Source organism: Callorhinchus milii, unplaced genomic scaffold (genome assembly GCF_018977255.1).
Source record: "Callorhinchus milii isolate IMCB2004 unplaced genomic scaffold, IMCB_Cmil_1.0 Scaffold3, whole genome shotgun sequence".
NCBI lineage: Eukaryota > Metazoa > Chordata > Chondrichthyes > Chimaeriformes > Callorhinchidae > Callorhinchus > Callorhinchus milii.
The window spans coordinates 76,598,532-76,622,617 of NW_024704744.1; the positions used below are offsets into that span (position 1 = coordinate 76,598,532).

Sequence of the window (24,086 nt, forward strand, 5' to 3'; positions counted from 1 at the left end):
AATAAAAAGATTATTTGCATGAATGCGCTTGACTTTAAAGAATAGGTCCTGTCTGCCTGTTTAAAGTCTTTAAAGAACACAGGATCCTATTTGAAAAGAGAAGGGGATTTCCCAGAGAAATGGCCAAAAATCCTCTATTTTAAAATAATTACAAGTTAAAGCTAAAGGCAGAGAGTACACATCCAACCTTAAACTCTTCTGAACAGTACCTGTTGATTTCTCCAGTGATAGCTGCTAACAGGGAGCTCTTGCCACAGCCAACCTTCCCAAGAACACCCACAAGCGCCCCCTGTGGGAGAGAATGAAGCAAAGTTGGGCTGCAGGAGCAGACAGACAAAAGGGAGCTAACACAAGCAGGACAGAGGTCCCCTGCTCCCTTCAGTGCCTGGGCTGCAGAAAATGAGTAAAGGATCCTGTTCCTTATTTACCTCAATAGTGTGTGTTTAGCTCAGTCGGTCATACTCACAACTCTGTGTCAGAAGCTTGTGAGTTTCAATCAGTCAGAACTTTCCACTTCAGATTCCAGGCTAACACTTTAGCACCATATTGGGGAGATAGGGGGGCACTGCATTGTCACAGCTGCCATATAACATATGAACATAGGAACAGGAGAAGGCCATTCAGTCTCTCAAGCCTGTTCCGCCATATTATTAGATCATGGCTGATCTGTACCTCAACTCCAATCACCAGATGTGACTTTATACCAAGGTCCATGTTCGGGTGGATGTTGAAAGAGCTCATGTGCTATAGGAAAATCAAAGGGAGTTTCTCCCCATGTCCTACAACAACAACAAAATGACATTTGTATAGCGCCTTTCACGTCGGGAGGACGTTCCAAGCCACTGGGACGTCCTCCTGACGTGAAAGGCGCTATACAAATATAATTTTGTTTTTGTTATTGTAGGACATGGGGAGAAACTTCCTTCGATTTTCCAATGTAAGCTCTAGTCATCATTGTTCCAGACAAACTGGCAAATCACCTCATAGCTGTCAGTGGGACTTTGCTGTGTTTTAATGGCTATTGCTTTGGCCTTAAAAAGTGAACAGTATACATTTAGAATGTCAAATACAACACACTTTACAGAATGAGATTAGATAGAAATAATAATAATCCTTGCATTTGATATAGGGCCTTATCACATCGTCGAGACATCTCAATGCATTTCACAGGATTTTACTGTAAAGTGGATTGACTGTGAATTTTATGAAAGAAACACGGCAGCCAGAGCAGTGTCCCACAAACACACGTGGCGTGAATGACCAATTTTATTTTGGGGGATTGTTGACAATGAATGTAATGGAAGCAGCAAATTTATCTCCAGCAACATAATACAATCACCACACCAGACAGTAATTACTTATGCTTGGCTGGTATCTAACAGGTTGATGTCAGTGAGGGTTAGGGACACAAAGGAAACAGAATGATTATGACAATGGATCTCACCTGTTTGACTCGGAGGTTCAGGTTGCAGAGCTCCAAGCTCCCCTCCTGAGAGGAGCTGCTGTCAGGCTGACTGAGGTCACTGGCACTAGCACGCTGGTGTACCCAGGAGAATGTAGCATCATGTAGCTTGACAGCCCAGCACCCACTATCCTCAGGACCGGCTGCAAAAGACAAGAGTTTGTGGAGAGGGAGATATTACCAAAGCTGCAATTTTACCCGGGTGATTGCATAAACTTGGTTTACCTAAGTGAATGCACGCATTATTACTGGATACACGAGACTATTTGAGTGATTGAACATGATTACATACTGCCTCAATGATGTGGGTACATCTTTTTGTTTAAAAAGTCAGTCAGGTGTCCTAACACATGCGAAATTCAAACCAAACTAAGAATTCCATACATTCCTACACAGCGGAAGTCAGATTTGAAGGGCTCAACCAGAGAGCAGAAAGGTGGGAGCGGTAGCAACAACACTTTCAAGACTTTAGACAAGAGCCAAAGATGGTAACTCAAGAGTTTAGAGGCATTGAAGGTTGTTTTTTCAAGGGAGATGATTGTAGTGCTTTTAACAGGAGGAGAGAGAGATGGGGGCAGAAAGAGAAAGTCAAAGAGAAATAACAGACTTAGAACGAATCAGACAGGGAGAGAATGAAGGGGGGCTGGATAATATGGTACTATAGTGACAATGTAATTCCTGATGGAAGACATTTCAGGTGAGTTAGTTTGCACGATGACCCACAGCTTCTATATCCACAATGGGGTCATTCCCAAAAAGTGCCGATAGTGCACAGAGTGCTGACTCACAAAGCTCTGTGCTGGTGGTGTAATAGCTGCTTAGATCCTGATCCGAGAGTTTCAAGAATCGCTGGATCCGCTCGAGAGAAACTTTTGCCTCCAGTATTCCATTTAGTATCCAGGGGAAGTTGTTCAGAGGCATGATCAGCATTTCCACCAGAGCCAGAGTAGTGAACACCTGCAGGGAGAGAGAGAAAGAAACATAAGAAGATAAGAATTACTAGACGAAAGAAGACCAAGGTCCATCCTTGGTCCATCCTGAGGAGGGTAAGGGATGACTTGTGGGGGAGACCAAAACCAGGGGCCATCAATATAAAATAGTCACAAATAGATTAACTAGGGAAGTTGGAAGAAATTTCTTCACCCAGAGTAATGGGAATGTGGAACATGCTACCACAAGGAGTTGTTGAGGCAAATAGCATAGATGTATTTAAGGGAAAGCTAGATAGGTACATGAGGGAGAAAGGAATAGAAGATTATGCTTGAAGACTTAGTTGAGGAAGGGCAGGAGGAGGCTCGTGCGGAGCATAAACATCGGCATAGACCAGTTGGGTCGAATTGCCTGTTTCTGTGCTGTATATTCTAATGTATCTAATTCACCTTCCACCATCCTGGCAGTTGCATGCACATGTCATGTCCCAAACTATAAACTGTATCCCAAAATATTATTTCCTAAAATAACCATGCACAGAGAAGCGCCACTGTAAAATAATTAAAAAAAAATGCAGATTCAGTAACAAGAGGACATCAATTTAAGATAGCTAGTAAACAAGCAAATGTGGAGTTCAGGAGAAATGTTTTCACATAGTTATGATATGCTCTGCTGGGAGCGATGGTTGAGGCAGAATCCATATTCGTTTTCAAAAGGGATCTAGATGAATATCTAAAACGTAATGAACTACAGGAGTATGGGGAAACGGCAGGTAAATGGGGCTGAAACAATTGCTCATTACAAAAACACAGCACAGACACGCTGGGCCGAATGGCTTTCTTCTGTGCTGTAGAATTTCTTTGGTTCTAACAGGAAGCACTGCCTGTTTGGACTGACCTTGGGAGCAGTAAGCTTGTGGCCTAGCAGCACATAGGTCATGAAGGTGAGGATGGAGATGACGACGGGAAGAGCGGCCCAGGTGTAGACACAAACTGCGTCCAGGTAATTGATGACCTTTATGCAGCTCAGCTCCTTCTTCCGGCAACTCTGAACCATCGAGATGAAGTGCTTCTCCCAGGTATAAAACTTCAGCACTCGTATCCCGAACAGGATCTCTGTCATCAGCTACAAACAACTCAAGACAGTCAGCAATGTACACACGTCCAGTTACATCTACTGTACAGACAGTATACACATGGCGGAAGGTTAGACCCACTGTACACAGTATACACATGGTGTAGGGTTAGACCCACTGTGAAGCAGTGTACGCACACCAAGTGGTTAGACTCACTGTATATTGTAGGTGCATCCACTGTGAATGAGTGTTTCAAGAGAGAACGGAGGTAGGAAGAGAATTGGCTGTTGGAAGCCCAGCAGACTCTCACCTTCACTCTGGCGTCTTTGTGCTGTAACATATCGCTTGTGCTCTGTATGATTTTGCTGGCGATCACCTTGTTCAGGGGCACCAGCAGGATGGCCACCCCCAGCCCCCCCAGGAAGGCCACCCCCACCTGCAGGTGCAGGAGGTAGAGGGTGACAGCGAACGTGAGGGGCAGGCTCCACAGCTCGTGGAAGCTGGGGAAGAAGTTCATCAGCCGCTCAGTGTCAGTGCTCATGAAGTTGACAATCTCTCCCGTGGTGAAGCTGGACAGGGTGGTGGCATTGACCCGCAGTGCTTTCCGGTACACAGCACAAACCATGGCCGCCCGGGCCTCCAAGCTCACCTTCAGCACTTGGTAGGAGAACTGGTTACTGAGGAAGGCAGCCGTCAGGGTACTGAGGCACAGCCCGAGGGCGTAAGCAAACCCCAGGCTCACAGGCTGGCTGTCGGACTCCATGTAGGTCACTAGGCAGCTGAGCAAGAGGGGCCCCACGAAGCCCAGCATGCTGGCCATGAGCTTCAGCAGCCCCAGCATGTAGTAACGACGGCCGAATGCCCGGTGAAAGACAGAGAGGAGACACAACTCCTCTTGCTCAACTAGGGAGGGGGCCACTTCGGGCTGCTCTAATCCCCTCCACGACTTGCTTGGGTCGCCCTGCCCCGCCGACACCCAGCTCGCTCCCCTGCATCGCTGCCAACACTCGGCCATACGCTCCTCCACCTGGCGAATCTCCAGCGCTGGTGGCAGGAGGCAAACATCACAAGGCCGACTCAGTTCCCCACTGCGGCCCCGCTCCATCATTGGGTTCAGCCAGAGGTAGAATAGCCGGGAGAGGCAGCCTGCTCCGTCCTCTTCCACAGGCCTCCCCTCAGGGTAGCCTGCTCTGGGCAGGAGCGGTTCCCGCTCAGAGACACCTTCCACCAATTCCCCTGCTCTCAGGCAAGAGATAATGAAGGCCAGGAGGTAGATAAAGAGCAGAGATAACTCAATGCAAACCAGTGCTGATCTCAATATGGCTGGAGGCGGGGAATCCCAGTCCCATGAGAGATACCCGAGACGACAGTCAGACACCAGGGTAATGATCAGTGTAGGGATTGGGAGCAGAGGCAGGCACCCAAGCGGCACTGGGCCCCACTGTGACCCAAGGGGCAGCCGGCTAAGGGTTACGGCTGCCATTCCGTGAACCAACCAGGCCAGGGCAGACACCAAGCCTGCTAGCACCTCCAGCCACAAGGTGGCTAGGTCTGGAGTCCACGCTACAACCACCAAAACATCCATCAGGAAGAGCAAAGCCAGCAGAAATGAGGCTGTGATCCGGCAGCGCCAGCCACACCACACCGAGCCTCTCCATCGGGAGCTGAAGAGAAAACACCAAGAGAGAAAGGATCAGGAAGCTTTCTAATATGAAATAAATACTCAGAAAAAAATCATAACAATAATCCTTGGGTTGGATATTGCGCCTCATCAAATTGTTTAGATGTCTCAAAGCGCTTCATAGGATATACAGTAAAATGGATTTACTGTGTATTTTGTGGGCATAATGTGGCAGCCAGTTGTGCACAGCAATGTCCCACAAATAGCCATGGAGTGAGTGACCAATTTTATTGGGGGGATTGTTGGCCAGGACACCAGGAGACACCAATTTCTCTTTACAAATAGAGCCAGGGGATCTTTACCATCGACTTGACCAGGCAGACGGGACCTCAGTTTAACATCTCATCTGAACTTGCAGTGTTATAGCGTCTTTTCACTTTGAAAAGACTCAGAAGTGCTAGTCAGCATCTTCAGAAAAAGAGGGAATGGGGTAAATACTGTATTTGTATATGACGTCAAAACATGTGAGAATCCCTGTCAAAGCTACGTGGGGGAACCTGCTGCGTACAAATTGGTTGTTGCATTTGCCTACAGATACAACGACTAGCTTGATAGCAGTTAAATATGAAGGGCTTCCGTTATATAGGTGGTACTCCAGGTCACTGCTGATCACAGCACAGTCTGGCTCATCAACAGGACCTGGAAGGACAGACCAGTGTCTGGGGGCAGGGAGTCTTCCCACTCAGCTCCTGTTAACCCTGCAAGCCAAAGCCCTTAAGGTAGGTTTGTCCTAGCAGTGGGAAAACGTGTCACAGCGCTCTCAATGGCAAGCTATGTGGTTTTAGCTGGTTAGACTCCAGCAGTTACCCCAACGCACACTCTGGGGTCCCCAAGCCTCAGCTCTTGCCAACCTACAATAATTTCCGGAATTAGGAAGCAGGATGCGTTCCTCCAGGGACAATCTGTCTCTGGAATTTCGATACAAGGAATCCTCAGTTGGGTTTGGATACTCTAAGCATGGTGATGGGTTTCCGCATGTGTCAGACACCCGGCTGACTCCACAAAAAAATAGGCTCTCTATCAAATTATTATAATTTGATCAAGGATTATTTATCTTCAATTATCCCTTTTACTCATGGTGCTGACTAGTTAGTGCCAGAGTACTGATCTCAAGGCACCAAGCACTCTCCAATCCTCACAAGACTGGCCTTTCTATACGATCTGGTCATTTCAACATTACACCCGAACTCACTCCTGTAATCATCAATTGGCTGCCGCGTTTCACCCACAAAATATACAGTCAATTCACTTTACAGTATATTTCTGCGAAGCGCTTTGAGACGTCTCAAAGAGATGATAAGGCGCTGTAGCAAATGCAAAGATTATTATTATTATTTTGTGGCAGTATCTATGTTAACCTCTAGGTCTCTCTACTATTACACTCCTGTTAAAAAGTTACCATTCAGCATATACTTCTTATTCTTCCTCCAAAAATGTACACACTTTTCAGCATTAAATTTGATCTGCCATCTCTCTGCCAATCTACTAGCCTATCTATGTCCTCCTGACAATGCTTACAATCTTGTTCACCGTTACTACACTGCATTTCTTTTCTATCCGATTTCCTTCACTACTCTTGATGTTGCTATCAGGCCATGATGACTTGCTGTCTTCTATGCGTTTCACCCACAAGATAAACAGTCAATCCACATTATAATATATTCTGTGAAGCGCTTTGAGACGTCTCAATAATGGGATATCAAATGCATGTATTATTATTATCATCAATTTACTTTTAGTACTGTATTACTGTTCTATAGTTATCCTAATTGCTGCACATTTTCCTCTTGCACAGTTTCTCACCATCACACGTTCTGTAAAAACGGAAGCAAAATGAAATACTGCTTCAGTATTTCTGACATTTCTTCAATTTCCATGACTCAAATTCCCTTTTCATATCTAATTGGCTCTACCTTTTCTTTTCTTTTGATTTCTATGTTTGTAAAATTCTTCAATATTTTTCTTTATATTACCTGCCATTCTTTCCTTATATCCCCCTCGGCTTTATCTAATCTTCATTTTTGCTTCACTTCAATATTTTTATATTCTGCCTAATTTTCTTTTGTATTATCTTGAGATTTACTAATACAAAATACACAGTCAATCTATTTTAGAATATATTCTGCGAAACCCTTTGAAATGTCTTAATGTTGTGATCAAATGCAAGGAATATTATTATTATTTGCCTCTATTTTAAGCTTTGTTTTCATTTTAATTTCACAACTCACCCAAGAAACCCTAATATTGTCTGTATCCCTTTCCTCTTGCAATATTAGGGTTTCCTCAACTAGTTGAAGACACCTTGCGACATCCTCCTGACGTGAAAGGTGCTATACAAATGTAATTTGTTGTTCTCCTCACTGACAAAACCAGGCAAGACAGCAGAGAACTGGGGCCTACTTACCGTGCAGTACCCAGGTAACAGGCACTGATACAAGCGAGAAAGCTGTGTGGTAACACGCTGAGGACCAACAGATTGAAGCAGTGGCTGAGGCCACCATTAATCAATACTGGGAATGGGTTGTCAACATCTGTGTGGCAAAGCGTGGCAAGAAAGTCAGCCATGTCAGGGTGCAAACCACAGCATCAGACCACCTAGCAAATGAAACACAGTATATTATTATTATTGGTTTAATGCGACAAGATGAAGGTAGGAAGTTTGTGCAAAAGGAAGCATTACATCGGAAGAAAGGGACACTCTTCTTTCCTTGGTCTTCCTCTGTTTTCAGTTCAGGTTATGGAGAACAGCAAAATGGAGTCCCGTAGCTTAGTTCGCCGTTAAATACACTTATAGTATAATGTATTATTACCACAGGAGTCCTGCAGCTCAGTGGTTAGAGCACTCGCTTCACAAGTGAGAGACCTGAGTTCAATTCCAGGCAGAGGGCGAAACCTTGGGTAAGTTTCCTTACTCCACACAGAGCCTAATAATAATCCCTCCAAAACCAAAAACAATAATAAATTGGTCATTTTCAATCCATGACTGTTTGTGGGATGTTGCTGTGCGCAAGTGGCTGCCGCGTTCGCCAACAAACATAGTCAATTCACTTTACAGTATATTCTGTGAAGCGCTTTGAGCTGTCTAAAAGACGTGAAAAGCGCCATATCAAATATAAAGATTATTATTATTATTACTCTTGCCTCTGAGAAGTCAGGTTTAGGATTCAAGTGCCACATCAAGACTTTGATCTCATAGTTAAGGCAGGTATTTTAATGCCATGTGGAGTAAGCACTCATTGTCAGAGGTTGTGAGAAGTTAAACCATTGATACTATATGCCTGTTTAGGTTGGCATTAAAGATCCCATGGCTCCCTCCAGCCTGCTCCGTGTCCTTGACTGTCCAGTGCCTTGGGATGTCCTTACAAATTGAATTTATTGTTGTTGTCAATACACAACTGTTTGTGGGAAACTGCTGTGTGCAATTGGCTGCTGGGTTTCACCAAAAATATACAGTCAATTCACTTTACAGTATATTCTGTGAAGCGCTTTGGGACGTCCTCCCGACGTGAAAAGCGCTATATCAAATGCAAGGATTATTATTATTATTATTATTAGTGGTTAGGGTACTTGCCTCGCAAAGCAAGAGGACCTGGGTTTGATTTCCAGACAGGGCGAAACCCCAGGCAAGTTTCCTTACTTCATACGCCTCTATTTATCTAGCAGTAAGTAGGAATCCTGTTGTTAGTCGATTGGGGGATTGCTTTCTGGGGGGGGTAATAAGCCCTTCACAAAAGAAGTTAAATAATAATTTGGTCACTCAATCCACGACTGTTTGTGGGATGTTGCTGTGTGCAATTGTTTGCTGGATTTCACCCACAAAATATAGTCAAGTCACTTTAAGGTATGTTCTGTGATGTGCTTTGAGATGTCTCGACGATGTGATAAGATACTATATCAAATGTGAGGATTATTATTATCTCTATAGGGACACCAAGCCAGAAGTCTGACTTGCAGAAACTGATCTGAGAGAGGCAGGGAGAGAGCTAGTCTGATAAATGAGAAATTACACTAGATATATGGCACAATATATAGAAATTGGTCTACAATCATCCAATATTTTACCCAAGGAAACATCCTCATGGGCGCTTAGCCAGTGAGTGTTCTCATCTTACTAAACAGCAACAACAAAAAATTATAAAAATAATACTAATCCTCGCATTGGATTTGCACCTTATCACATCATTGAGACATCTCAAAGCGCTTCACAGGATATATTGTAAAGTGAATTAACTGTGTATTTTTTTGTCGAAATGGTATTTACATAGCATCTTTCACATCCGGAGGACGTCCCAAGGTGCTGTGCTCTGGTAATTAGTACGCTCATTAATAAAGTGATCACGTTCCACTCCCAAACCGTGTTCCCAGTCACTTAAAGAACAAACTGTTTCCTCAAACTCACCTTTCACCACCTCATTCCTCCCAAGGATTTCTACAAAAGCCACCAAGGGACGTCGGTTTTTCACTTATAATCCCGCTCCTGGTGTGGACCGGCTTTCACTACGCCGTGGCAAGAAAGCAAGAAACTGTGCTGCTGGGCACCAACAAGGCAAGTTCTCTGACTACCGGAAACCTGATCATTAACTGGATTCTGCCCACCAATGAAGAACCCTTACAAGATGAATCTTGCTTGATATTGGAGTAGATCGCCCCCTATCCTGGCAGAGAGCAGCCTACAGCCGGTTGAACCTTCATCGATTGCCTTGCAAGCTATGCGTTTTTTGCTGGTGAGACTTCGGCCGCTTCCCCAACGCACGCTCTGGGGTTCCCAAGTCTTGGTTCCTGTCAACCTGCGCCTAATACTTTCCGGAATTGGGTAAGCGGGATGTGCCCCTCCAGGGAGAGAGTGCGCATTCCATCCCAACAATCCGTCTCTGGGATTTCCATGGGTGGGGGTGATGCATAGAAATCTCAGTTGGGTTTGGATACTCCTAAGCATGGTGATGGGTTTCTGCATGTGTCATACACCTGGCTGACCCCCCCCCCCCAAAAAAAAAAATTTGATTGCCTTGCCTTTTTCCTTGAAATAGACATGCTAATTTCAGGGAAGCTCGCTCAGCAGTTACATAATGTTTCTCAAACATTTAATGATGATAATTATTATTATTATCCTCAAATATTTCTGTTCAAACTATCACCTCCCCGTTACTAAAACAAATTTCTGCTTTTTACTTTAGCTCGTTGGTAATATTATGGTTTCGGGGTCAGAAGGTATAAGTTCAAACTTAACTTTGGAGATTTTCAGCTGGTAGGAAGCATTACATTGTTGGAGGTACCTGTGCTTCGGAATGAGATACTAATCTGCCCGTTTAGGTGGATTTTAACGATCCTCTAATGGTATTGGGGGGAAAAAAGGACACCTCTCTAATGCTAATATGGCCAATAATTCTCCTAGGCTGGGATGAAGAAACCCTAAAATAATGCCGGACTATCAGCCTGGTTCAGATGGTAGCTCAGTGGTTACAGCACTCGCCTCGCAAGCGAGAGACCTGGGTTCGATTCCTGGCAGAGTGAAACCTTGGGCAAGATTCCTTGCTCCACATGTCTGATAATAATCCCTCAAGAAAAAAAAACAATAATAATTTGGTCACTCAATCCATGACTGTTTGTGGGACACTGCCATGTGCAATTGGCTGCCACATTTTGCCCACAAATAGACAGTCAATTCACTTTACAGTATATTCTGTGAAGCGCTTTGAGCTGTCTAAAAGACGTGAAAAGCGCCATATCAAATATAAAGATTATTATTATTATTACTCTTGCCTCTGAGAAGTCAGGTTTAGGATTCAAGTGCCACATCAAGACTTTGATCTCATAGTTAAGGCAGGTATTTTAATGCCATGTGGAGTAAGCACTCATTGTCAGAGGTTGTGAGAAGTTAAACCATTGACACTATATGCCTGTTTAGGTTGGCATTAAAGATCCCATGGCTCCCTCCAGCCTGCTCCATGTCCTTGACTGTCCAGTGCCTTGGGATGTCCTTACAAATTGAATTTATTGTTGTTGTCAATCCACAACTGTTTGTGGGAAACTGCTGTGTGCAATTGGCTGCTGGGTTTCACCCAAAAATATACAGTCAATTCACTTTACAGTATATTCTGTGAAGCGCTTCGAGACATCTCAAAGACGTGATAAGGCTCTGTATCAAATGCAAGGATTATTATTATCATACACAAACACACACATTTTGAGTTCAGCAGCATAAAGGGGTCCAAGAATTTTAAGAACCCATACTTGATCAATTCATTTATTTTAAATTGTGTCTATTCAGGTGGACTTTTAAAGAACCCCAGGCAAAATTCAATAAGTAAAGGGAGTTCATCCCAGGATTCTGGCCCAGATAAAATTGGTCTTTCACTTAATAGATGTTCATGAGATATGGCTGATGTTACAAATACAGTCACTACACTTTACAGTAAAGTGAAGCCCTTTAAAATGTCAACAATTTGATAATGCACACATTATATAGTCACAAAATATACAGTTTCACCCACAAAATATAGTTAATTCACTTTACAGTATATTCTGTGAAGCGCTTTGAGACTTCTCAACGACGTGATAAGGCGCTATATCAAATGCAAGGATTATTATTATTATATTAAAATTAATGATTATTATTATCTTGCTACTCGATCTTCAAAAGCCACCAAAGAATCTACCACTTAGAACTACAATCATCTCTGTAGAGTTTGGTAAGAATTTTAGTTTAGATTGACATCTTAAGTGTTAATTTTAATTTATTTTGCTTTAGCGGTTTTGCTGAATTGTTTAGGTTGAACAAGGCCAAACATGGCATGAGAATTGAGTAACATTATCACCCTTGCAGTCAAAGCTACTAGAACATGGATCCCTGATTATAATTATGGAAATACACTGTTGCTAAGCTTTGCTGCGATGAAATATATATTTATAATCAATGTAACACTGTAGATTGATGAAACTTTATTGAACTACTCAATATGTTGAACTGCTACTATTTTGTCTTTAATAGAAAATGTAATAGAAAATGACTGCTGTACCTTTAAATGAAATTTCACTAATTATTGTACTCGTGTGACTTTTGTAACCTCAGCGCCTTGGGACGTCCTCCAGATGTGAAAGGCGCTATACAAATGTAAGGTTGTTGTTGTTTCTAGATGCTGTTTTTTCTTATGTCCTTGTTTAGTCTGGCATAGTTGCAATAACAACAACAAAATTACATTTGTAGAGTGCCTTTCACGTCGGGAGGACATCCCAAAGCGCTGAACATTCAGCTGTCGGGCCCAAGCATGAGGGAGGGGTAGTATAGGGGTGAGGGAAGGCAGAGAGGTGGGAGGGAAACCAAAGGCACAGTCGAAGAGAAGGGTCTTAAGACCAGCCTTGAAGGAGGTGGGGGAAGAAGCGAGGTGAAGGGACCGTGGGATGGAGTTCCAGAGTGTGGGGGCAGAGAGGCTGAAAGCCCGGCCACCGATGGTAGGGCAGGTCGGGCGGGAGACATGGAGCAGGGCAGAGCCCTCTGAATGGAGGGAGCGGGCAGGTTGGTAGAGAGTCAGCAGATCAGAGATAGGAGGGCGCAAGACCATGGGTGGCCTTAAAGGTGAGGACGAGGATCTTGAACTCGATCCTCTGGGGGTTGGGGAGCCAGTGTAGTTGGGTGAGGGTGGGAGTGATGGGATCACGGAGCCTGGTGCATGAAAGTACACGAGCTGCAGAATTTTGGATGAACTGCAGCTTGTGAAGGGAAGAGTTGGGAAGGCCGATGAGGAGGGAGTTCCCATAATCGAGCCTTGATGTGACAAATGCGTGGATGAGGGTTTCGGCAGCCTGAGGGGTGAGGCAATGGTGGAGTCTGGCAATGTTGATGTGGGAAACGTTGAAATCTGTGAAAGATGGCCTATAAATTTTAAAGGTAAGATGAAGAGATTAAAACTTGCAGTCCTTAGCTAATGTTAATCATGTAGAGAAGAGTGAAGGAATGTTTTAATAAGTTGGGAGGGGGAGTGAGAAGTAAAAACAAGGAAACGGTATCTGTAAGAAAACCAGATGGTCTTCAAGGTTACAAAAACTTGTTTGTTCACATGTATAAATATCGGGCACTAACCAGCGTGAAATTGGAACAGACCTTGAAAGAAGAGGAAGACAAAACTACTAAGAAGAAAACTCCTGCAACTATGTACAATATTCTGTACTCTGGATCGGTAACTATACACTTCTGTATCATGCACAGTAAGGTGGAAAAATTTATTTTTCACCCATCTGTGTGAGCTTGATTGTCTCAGGTCCCAAACCACACAAAGAACTCACAAATTTTAAAGTGAGCAATTTGATTTAAATGAAATACAATTAAAAACAAAATTGACCCATTGCAATCAATGTCTCCCACCTTCAGCTCGTTGTCCAATAATGGTATCTGTAAAATTCCTGGAAATGTTGCTATTCATGAGGGGTAACACAGCAAAACTCGTAGAAGTCTGATCTGTATAAATGCCTAAGTTGTACATTTGCCTTGTTGAATTTCATAGAACTTATGCAAGTTTCACACATCCTGGGCCAATAGAAGAGTGGCCATTTTCTGCGGAATCCGCTATAAACCCCGCCCTCTGCTATAAAATGAAGTTTCTGGCATCTGGGTCTCTGGCAGCTGTGTATCCAATACAACTGTGGGCAGGGCGGGTCTGGAGGAGCATGCGCGATGCGGTGTAAGCGGGAAATGGGCTTCATTCCACTCGGAGGCCCCGCTGTTGAAAATATCTGTGCGTTTCTCTCTCTGTGTTCGGGAGTGTGTCTATGTGAGTGTGTCTCTCTCCTCTGTACGTGTTTGTGAGTGTGTCTGTGTGTCTCTATCTCTCTATGTGTGCGTGTCTGTAAGTGTCTATCTGAGTGTGTCTCTCTCATCTGTACGTGTGTCTGCTGAGTGTCTCTCTCTCTGTATGTATGTGTTTGTGAGGGTGTCTGTCTCTTCTCTCTGTGGCCAGGGATTCCTCTGCCTCCTCGTCCTCCTGGACTTCTCTACTGCGTTTGAGACAGTTGACCACGCCATCCTCCTCCACTGTCTCTCCTCACTCATCCACCTTAGTTGGACTGCACTCGCATGGTTCAATTCTCTTTTAACCAACTGCCAGCACTTCATCTCAGCCAATGTTTTTTCCTCTCGCCCCCACCCAGTCATCTTTGGGGTACCCCAAGGCTCCATCCTTGGCTCCCTCCTCCTCCTTATCTACATGATCCCTCTCAGCTATGTCATCCGCACACGCTGGGTAAACTTCCACATGTATGCGGATGATACACAAATCTACTTCCTTCCTCCAGCAGCGACTCCCAGTCCGCTGATGTACTATCAGCTTGTCTGACAGACATCAAGGCCTGGATTAGCATAAACTTCCTGCAGCTGAACGTTGACAAGACGGAAACCATACTCTTTCGATCCTGTCAACATCTTCTCTTCTGCGATTCAAACCTCCTCATCCTACCGGATCTCTCTCTAAGACTCACTGAATCCGTGCACAACTTAGGCGTCAGGTAATAATAATAATCCTTGCATTTGATATAGCGCTTTTCACGTCGGGAGGACGTCCCAAAGCGCTTCACAGAACACACTGTAAAGTGAATTGACTGTATATTTGTGGACAAACCCGGCAGCCAATTGCATACAGCAATGTCCCACAAACAGTCGTAGATTGAAAATGACCAATTTATTATTGTTTTGGTTTTGGAGGGATTATTATTAGGCTCTGTGTGGAGTAAGGAAACTTGCCCAAGGTTTCGCTCGGCCTGGAATTGAACTCAGGTCTCTCACTTGCAAAGCGAGTGCTCTAACCACTGAGCTACAGGACTCCACATATGATCCCCAGCTTTTCTTGGTACCCCACATTGGTCCCAGGCCAGGACCGTTTTCCTCCACCTCTGCTACATTGCCCACCTCCGTCCATACCTCACTCCAAAAGATACCAAAAAACCTCATTCATGCCAAACTTCGCCACCCACATTCTCACTTGCCCTCAATTTTGGGCAAATATTTCCGCAAATTTCTATTAGCCCTGCACTTAACTCATACTTTGCATAGGTCATATTAAAAGTCCCAACTGATATGACTTATGTGAGGTTTACTGTACATTCGGGTATCCGAAATTCGAATCAAGCCAGACCTGGCCCGAAATCAAAATTTCCACAGGTCAGCAGACTCCGAACTCTCCTGGTGCGTCCCTACGCCGCGCTGAGCAGCCTCACCACCCTCGCTGGCCTTCACAGCGGCCTCAGAGCGTTCAAGGAGTTCTGAAGACAGCTTATTCACAATCTTCAGCGTGTGTGGGGTTCAATCAACGACAATGCTGGTATTTGCATCGTTAATTACACTTGGCTGGAAATTCAGAGATCTGACACCATTCAGACAGTCCATTTGCAAACATGTCACCTTGGAGCCAGTTTGGCTCCAAGGAGACCCCCCCCCAACCCCACCATTTACCTCTCCCCCTCCCCCCCCCACCCCACCCACAAGGAGGCTGGTCACTGGTTGGTCATTTGACATCAGGCACAGCGCCGCCTATGGTGGGGAAGGAGAACGACACTCAGGTAAACAAATCTGAGCCGTTCAAGAGCAAACATTTTGGTCAAAGTTTATACGATAATGTATTATTAACCTCCTCGAAATTCCCTCACCGTTTCGGGGTGCGCCTCACGTGTGAAAGACGGAGACTGGATGTAGTTCCCTCTCGACGATTATCCCTACGACCCCCCCGCCCCTCCCTCCCTCGCTCCCTAATCGGGCGCGTGCGCAGTTCACAACTAACGTCGAAGCGTCTCCTCGCGCTCTCTCTCTGGGTGTTGCGTGTCGGTCCCACTCGCGCGCATACCCCAACTCTCCCTCTCCCTCTGTCAAGCGCGTGCGCAGTTCAGATGCTCGTGGTCGCCGCGCGCTCGCTCGCTCCCCTGCACCTCGACCGTTGGGGACATTGCTGCGCGTGGCGGGTTTTGAAAACTTAACGGTCAGTCGCGCGCCCTCCCTCCCTCTCTCCCTCCTCCCCCCCCCAACTCCCCCAGACAATGTACCGCAACAGAGCGCACAGGTCGGGGGAGAAGAGCCGAGGCTGGAGCCCGGGGCCTGCTTCTGGGCCTAGTCAAGGAAGCCGTTCTGACTCGGGTAAATGGCGTGAACGCGGTTCCGCTTCGTCGCCTCCTCCTCCTCCTCCTCATCCCCTCTCTTCTCTTTCTGCTTCCTCCGCGCTTCCCTCTTCGTCGTCCTCCTCCTCGTCGTCTTCCCGACGCCGCTCCAAGTCGCCCGGCTCCGCTTCGTCTTACCGCCGCGGGGAAGGTGGTGACCGAGGAGGAGGCGGTGGCTGGCGTCAGTCGTCGCCGCCGCCGCCGACTTCGAGGCGTTATACTCCGCCACCCGATACTGGAGGGCTTGGGCCTGACTACGGGCCTGGATACTCTTCACACGGAGATAACCGGGTAAATGTCCTTCTCTGACCCGCGCCGAAGGCAGGCAGGAGAAGGGGAGAAAGAGGCCAGACTCCTTGTATAAGGTTTCAGGATCCCGGCTCAGGCCTTTAAACCCGCTGGAATTTTTTTCTCTAAAAAGCAGGCTATTGTCTGTACCCCAGCAACCGATACACACACACAAAATCCGAAAAAATGAGGTCCCAGTTTCCACGTAGAGCCGTTTTAATAATAATAATAATAATAATATTTGCATTTGATGCAGCGCCCTATCACGTTGTTGTAACGTCTCGAAGCGCTTCGCATAACTTACTGTAACGTATATTTTGTGGGTGAACAGTATGGGTGTCGGGAGGAATGGATGATCATGTAAAAGCAGCTCTATACACTTATTTAAATGCTGTTTAAGCATGTCACTGAAAGTTAAGTCACCCCCCCCCCCCCCCCAAAGGCCTGGTTGTTTCTTGGTCAGGGGCCAAACAACATTTAACTCTGGCTGACTCAGTACTTTACTTTAAAAATATGGGAGTTTATTTGCAAGGTCAGCTGGGTGTTTTGGGATAATGTACATTGTGGATGTTAATGATAGTATGGACAGTTAATGGAGATCAGTAGTAGCACTTTCAGCTGCAAGTCGGAGGTTAAGGTTCAAGCCCCATGGTTGGACTTTGAGCTCAGTGTCTAGGCTGACATTCCTAATGTAATATTAGCGAATGCTTCATTGTTGGAGGTGCCCTCCTTCAGATAATAATAATAATCCTTATATTTGATATTGTGCCTTATCATGTCGCCAAGTTGTCTCAAAGTGCTTCACAGAATATAGTGTGAAGTATAAGATGAGATGCCTGTTTAGGTTAATGTTGACGATCAAATGTATTTTATCCTACAGATAAAATTGGCCATTCAATTCATGGCTACTTGTGGGACATTGCAGTGTGCAAATTGGCTACTGTGCTTGCCTACAAATAGACATTATATAGAATTATTCTGTGAAATACTTTGGGGCTGAATTTGCTCCAAGGTGACATGCCAGAAATGGAATATCAGATTTGAGTCAATCAACTCTGGTTGGTATCGATCGTCCTGAAACAAGAGGATTTGCAGTACTCCCAAGTCTTTGTTACTGACAAACCATCCAGCCTGGATTGTCAGAAGTTTTTGGAGGGGCAACACCAGTCACTGACTGCCAGGATTCTTCCCTATTCTATACATACATTTGTGGAGTCCTGTAGCTCAGTGGTTAGAACACTCGTTTTGCAAGCGAGACACCTGGGTTCAATTCCAGGCCGAGCGAAACCTTGGGGAAGTTTCCTTACTCCACACAGAGCCTATTAATAATCCCTCCAAAAACCAAGAACAATAATAAATTGGTCATTTTCAATCTACGACAGTTTGTGGGACATTGCTGTGTGCAATTGGCTGCCGCGTTCGCCCACGAATATACAGTCAATTCACTTTACAGTATATTCTGTGAAGCGCTTTGGGACGTCCTCCCGATGTGAAAAGCGCTATATCAAATGCAAGGATTATTATTATTATTATATTGCACAAATAGGTACGGTGTTCTTAACTGGGCGAGCAACAGGAATTTTACCAGACAATGTTCACAATGGAGTTAGCTGGTTAAGCGTCTGCAGTACCCAATGGACATTGAGGTCTCCCAAGCTCTTGCCTCTTGCAAGACCATTCCAAATACTTTCTGGAATTAAGTAAGCAAATGTATCGCTCCAGTGAGGGATGTGCACTCCATACCAGACACAGGGAAGTTTCCTTGATATGTGAAACTGAGGTTTGCATACTTTTAAGCACGTTGATAGGTTTCAATGTGTCAGACACTTGACCAGATAGAAAGTTCTTGGAATTAAATGTGAAGCTAAATTTTATGCAAAAGGTTTAAATTGAAGCAGTCATAAAACTAAGCAGTGAGATAAGTGATGAAACTAGGTAGTAAAATTGCAAGAATCTTGGGAAATCTGGTATGTAAAATTGTTTCACTGAATATTTGGGGCATGGAATGCCCTGCCAAATAAGGTGGTAGAAGCAGCATCCATTGTGGGTGTCAAGAGGGAAGCAGACAATACATGAAAGAAAAAAGAAATATGGAGATGGGGCAGTGTAGTGGGATTGAATGACCAGCTTGCTGTAAGCTGGTGCAGACTTCATGGGCTGAATGGCCTCTTTCTGTGCTGTAAATTTCTGTGGTTCTATGAAATCTGCTTCATGTAGCTGGGAATAATGTTAAAGCCAACCTCATAGTGCACTTATTAAAGAGTGTTTTAAGAAAATCTTTAAAAGATAGTCTTCATTTTAAAGACTAAATAGAATATGCCGATAACCCCACTTATGTTGTATGTTTTACAGTAAACTCCTGATAACTCAATCCTGTCTTAATTTGTCACTACCACTTAAGTCGCCATGCTATCAATTTCCCGGTGGCTTCCCATGCAAAATGTTTATAGGGGACTTTACTTGTCGCTCAGTTTAACTCTCTATTAGTTGCATTCTAGAAATTCTTGTAAGTAATTGCAATATCAAATAGATCAGATAACCCATTATTTAACATGAGGTATTGCAGAGGCCTCGCTGTAACTAGTGTGGGCGCTTGGCGGAAATTGGGCGCGCATATCCACCATGCGCTGTGGCCTCCCACCACTCCTCCCTCCCTATTCTGTGACAGGATAGGGCGGGAGGCCACAACGCAGCCCGTCCAATGGACCAGAGGCTCTGCGATGCATATGAGCATGCGCGCTCAACTTACGCCTAGTGCCCAAACCAGTCACAGCGCCCTTTGTGGCCTTGGAGAACTTATGACCATCTCGCCAGTACAGATAAATCATTGAGGGATAGTTGCCCCTGGAGTGACAAGCTATCCAGAGTTTACTGTATATTTTATTTAAAATGAAGTTCAGGATATGTGATATTGAATGTTCTTGGGTCAAATCATTAACGATCAAGTTGGATTCATAATGTAGGAATCAGAATCTAAAGCTAGGGTATGGATTGGAAATGGTAACTTAGTGGACTGTGGAATACGTCCCTCTGAGGTGTTCCACACAATCTGATTCCCTATTTAGAGGGGTATCCTCAGAAGTAAGGCAACTTGCCAAGCTCCTGGTATCATTGGCCTTGTCATGCAGTTTTCAGTTTTATGTTCAATGCATTTATTTACACTTTTATCTGTGCAATTTGTAATAAACCCATTTATTAAAATGTATTGCATCTGTTGGATATGAATAGAAAAGTACCTTGGATCTATAGAAATATACCTTGAAATGTAATAACTTTGATTATTTGTCTTCAATAGAGACGATCTCCAGACTACCCTCCGAAATCTGCAATTGATCGGAGTTTGCGAATAACTGTTGGGAACGATCGTTACTGCAGCATCTCCCCAGATAGAAGGCACCCATCTGTACTTGACCGATTGGGCTCGCCAGTGGATGCCTTATATGATGCTGCAAGGTACAAATGAAATTTCGAGGTTAATACAAATTCCATTAGGTGTAGTCAGTACCTGGCAACTTGAATTTATTCAGGGTAGTGAATCTTTTTCTTCGTTAGACAGGTATCTGACATAACCCTTCAAAATGATTGAGTATCCAAAACAAACTGAGAGTTCCAATACATACTACCTACACATGGAAATTCCCATATTTGTAATGGTTTTCAAATTCTCTCTCCTGCACCCTGAGAGTAATGCACCCTACCTACCTGATTCCAGAGAGGTTTAATAATAATTCATACATTTGGTCAGGCGATCTCAAAAGATATATTGTAAAGTGAAGTGATTATGTCTTTTGTGGGCAAACAGTGTGAATGGTTGGCAATGGCCAAGATTAGTGACTGGTGTGCATTGGGGTACTGCTGGGGTTATTTGTCTAAAAACCCATAGCTTGCCGTTGAAAGGACTGTCTTCACAATCGTATTGATGCTTGTCAGGTAGAATCCTACCGGTTGGGGCCTTTTGGCTTGCACGGTTAACAGGAGCTGAGTGGGTTGAATCCAGGTCCCCAGTGCATTGTTTAATTAAGAGTGGATTGCAAGATTTCTAGAGCAGATTAGCAAATATAATAGGATCCAGTTGACCTAGTAAAAAAAATCCTGCTCAAAGCCTCTTTGTGACTCCTTTGAATCTGCCCATCTGTAATTGACAGTAATTACCTGTGAAGTGCTCTGAGATGTTTGAACATTGCATGTATTATGTGGAGTCCTGTAGCTCAGTGGTTAGAGCACTCGCTTTGCAAGCGAGAGACCTGAGTTCAATTCCAGGCAGGGCGAAACCTTGGGCAAGTTTCCTTACTCCACACGCCTAATAATAATCCCTCCAAAAAACAAAAATAATAATAAATTGGTCATTTTCAATCTACGACTGTTTGTGGGACATTGCTGTGCGCAACTGGCTGCCGGTTCGCCCACAAATATACAGTCAATTCACTTTGCAGTGTGTTCTGTGAAGCGCTTTGGGACGTCCTCCCGACGTGAAAAGCGCTATATCAAATGCAAGGATTATTATTATTATTATATCAAATGCATGGATAATGATGATAATCCTTGCATTTGATATAGTGCCTTATCACGTCTTTGAGACATCTCAAAGCTATTATTCTATTATTAAAATGATCTTGCATGCAATAGTTATAGGCACTTAGTGTCTTTGTCTAGGAATAAAACTTGCTGCAGAGATTGCTAATTTGATTCTCAGTGTGCCTTGTGCTATCCAGCATCTTGGTGAGTGTTCATTTTTAATGTGTCCCAGATATTGAGTGTTGGCAAGCTATTTGACCATGGCAGGCATTACAATCATGCCCGAACTTGTTCTCATATGACATCCACACGTGCACTTTTTGAAGCAAGGAAAGTTGCCAAATTAGTGCCAAGGCTGATTCCAGATTGATCTGAACAGATTGTATTCTGAGAAGTGTAGTATACTTTGCTCACCAGAATCCCTGGTTTAGCTACCTTATGGATACCTTATGGATACCTAGCCCTTATCCTTAGGATGGGATTTGAGGTGATCGTACTCTTTTAAGTCTCACCAACATGAAAGATCCGGGGCGCTCAGTGGTTTCCTGACGTCACTGTGGGCGGAGCGGCTCCCAGTGCACATGCACGGAGGCTCCTCTGTTGTGATTGTCTGTGTATTTCTGTGTGAGTGAGTGCCTCTATGTGAGTGAGTACCTCTGTGTGTCTCTCTGTAGGTATATTTAAGTGTGTGTGTGTGTCCTACATATGTGTGTTTCTGAGTGTCTCTGTGTGAATGTGTATGTGTGTTCCGCCTCTGTCTGAGTATGTGCGCCTCTTCTCTGTCTTCGTGTGTGTAAATCTCTGTATTTATGAGTGTGTGTCTGTATCTCTATCTCTCTCCCTTCCTCTTTGAGAATGTCTGTGAGTGTGTGTGTCTGAGTGTGTATCTCTCTCTGGGCCTCTGGGTCTATGTAGGGTGACGGCCCTGAGAAGCAGGAGGTGGCGAATTCACAGATTAGATTGACACTAATAGTGTTTGGGGTGTGCCCCATTGTTGGAGGTGCTGTCCTTTGAATGAGATGCTCAGCTGAGGTCCCGACTGCCTGTTAGATGGATGTTAAAGATCCTATGGCACTATTCGAAAAGAGGAGTTTCTCGTGGTGTCCCAGTCAATCAGCCAATTTCACAATAAAATTCAGTGAAGTGTTTTGAGACATTGGGACGATGTAATGAGGCACTGTATTAATGTAAGGATTATTACTATTGTAGAGTACTGTAGCTCAGTGGGTAGAGCAAGCAAGAGACCTGGGTTAGGTTCCCGGCAAGGCGAAATATTGGGCAAGTTGGGGGCTTTGGCTTGCAGGGTTAACAGAAGCTGAGTGGGAGGATTCCCTGCCTTCAGGCCCTTCCAATTCTTGTCGATGAGTCAGGCTGGTTGTGCTGTTATCAGTGCCCCGGAGTACTGCAGACCCGCCTGGCTCAGGAACTGGACTACTGAGACTGCCACAGAGGGTTGCTCGATTCCAACATCCATTGCGAAACATGTCACCTTGGAGCTAGTTCAGCTCCAAGGAGAACTTGCTTAACACTCTTCCCCCCCCACCCCCGCCCCCCCACTGGAAGATGGTGGATGAATAACTTAATTTTATCTTCCTGCTGCACTGTAGCTCCTCTTAATTATATGTAGACTGACTGTGATAGTGGTTAAAGAAAACGCGGTGGCTAAGATTGATTTGTGGTACTTTTTTTAAAACTTTCTGTTTGTAACTGGTTGACAGGGATGAAATGGCTGATGGTCCTATTTATACGAATCCCATGCAGCAATCAACTCACATGCAAACAATGTATCCCTCTCGTGATCAAGCTCAAGGAAGTCAATATACTTCACGGCCAAGAGAGGACTATCGGGGAATGCCACCCCCTGGAGATTCCTTCAGGCGGAGGCCAGATTATGGGTCACACTACTCATCTGAGAGAGAAGATGGGCGACGATCAAGTGAACCTGATTTAGATAAATTGAAAAAAGCTTCCTATTCACATTCTCGGTGTGATGATCGAAGCAGGGAGTTGGATCGAGGAAGAGACACTAAACGGGCGCGGCTCGAACATCGCAGCCATAGTAGGGACCATCGTAGCCATGAGCGTCGGAGTCCAGAAAGACACAGGAATTACAGATCCAGAAACCCTGAAAGGGACCGGAGTCTTAGTCCGGCTCCAAAACCAAGCAATAGTCATGCTCAAGATCATTTTTCATATGGGAAAGATGTGAGTAAAAATAACGAGTTTCGGGAATTGGAAATTGCTCGCAGGAGGAAGGAGCAAGAAGAGAGAATCAAAGCAGAAATGCTCCCTACTCCTCGCTATGAACTCTCAAATTCTTATGGTCTCCCTGAGCATTACGATAAGGGTTTAATGGGTGTCACACAATCTTCCGACAGTGGCTATGTTCTGCACAGACCAGATGAGGCTCCTCCAATGCCAAAGAAATCTATTCTGAAGAAACGTACTGAAACAGGATTTGAGCCCTCGGCTACAATGCAGGTTTGATCTGTTCTATTTCTTTAAGGTTCTGTAAGTTAGGCCTGTTGAGAGGCGGATGTTTTCTAGTGTATGTGAAATCTAGTATTGTAGTTTTGCATTGTATTTTGTATATAGGTGAACGTTTGGAGTGAANTTTTTTTACATTATTTCCAACTCATCCTTACAGTGTTTTAATAGGCTAGCTGGATGGAATTGTGCCTGCATTTGCATGAATGAAAGTGATGATGCAATTACTTGTTGATTATGATCAGAAAAACTTAAACTCTTTGTAGATAGCTGAAAGAGATTGATTCCAGGGACAGGTATGCTGATGGTTAGGTCTACGATAGGTTGGTTGAGCTGAAAGTGCTCTATTAAAAGAACAATCGGTAGAGAAATTTCACTTGTAGCAATTTGTTTTGGGGATGCATACCTGATCCCAGAGAGTTTAGGACTCCAGCTTGGGACCCTAGAGTATACCATTGTAGAGCGCTGGTAAAGTCCTGGAGTCCTGTAGCTCAGTGGTTAGAGCACTCGCTTTG

General features: G+C 44.5%; 2 protein-coding genes across 4 annotated transcripts in view; one reads left to right on the top strand and one right to left on the bottom strand.

Moving 5' to 3' along the window:
- Nucleotides 1–15,853, bottom strand: part of abcc10 (ATP-binding cassette, sub-family C (CFTR/MRP), member 10) — a 31,375-nt gene extending 15,522 nt beyond the window's left edge. For 2 of the 3 annotated variants that reach the window (XM_042333029.1, XM_007898233.2), the window contains exons 1-7: nucleotides 9,548–9,777; nucleotides 7,553–7,743; nucleotides 3,778–5,131; nucleotides 3,290–3,517; nucleotides 2,251–2,419; nucleotides 1,445–1,605; nucleotides 210–289 (exon numbers count right to left, since the gene is read on the bottom strand). In XM_042333029.1, coding sequence (XP_042188963.1) covers nucleotides 210–289; nucleotides 1,445–1,605; nucleotides 2,251–2,419; nucleotides 3,290–3,517; nucleotides 3,778–5,131; nucleotides 7,553–7,713 — 2,153 coding nt within the window. In that variant the 5' untranslated portion in view covers nucleotides 7,714–7,743; nucleotides 9,548–9,777. Of the gene's footprint in view, nucleotides 1–209; nucleotides 290–1,444; nucleotides 1,606–2,250; nucleotides 2,420–3,289; nucleotides 3,518–3,777; nucleotides 5,132–7,552; nucleotides 7,744–9,547; nucleotides 9,778–15,780 lie in introns of those variants that run through there. The other variant, XM_007898234.2, reaches the window with a different exon arrangement.
- Nucleotides 15,666–24,086, top strand: part of znf318 (zinc finger protein 318) — a 34,331-nt gene continuing 25,910 nt past the window's right edge. The window contains 3 exon segments of the mRNA XM_042333028.1: nucleotides 15,666–15,693; nucleotides 19,865–20,022; nucleotides 22,803–23,565. Of these exon segments, the coding sequence (XP_042188962.1) occupies nucleotides 15,667–15,693; nucleotides 19,865–20,022; nucleotides 22,803–23,565 (948 nt within the window). The 5' untranslated portion in view covers nucleotide 15,666.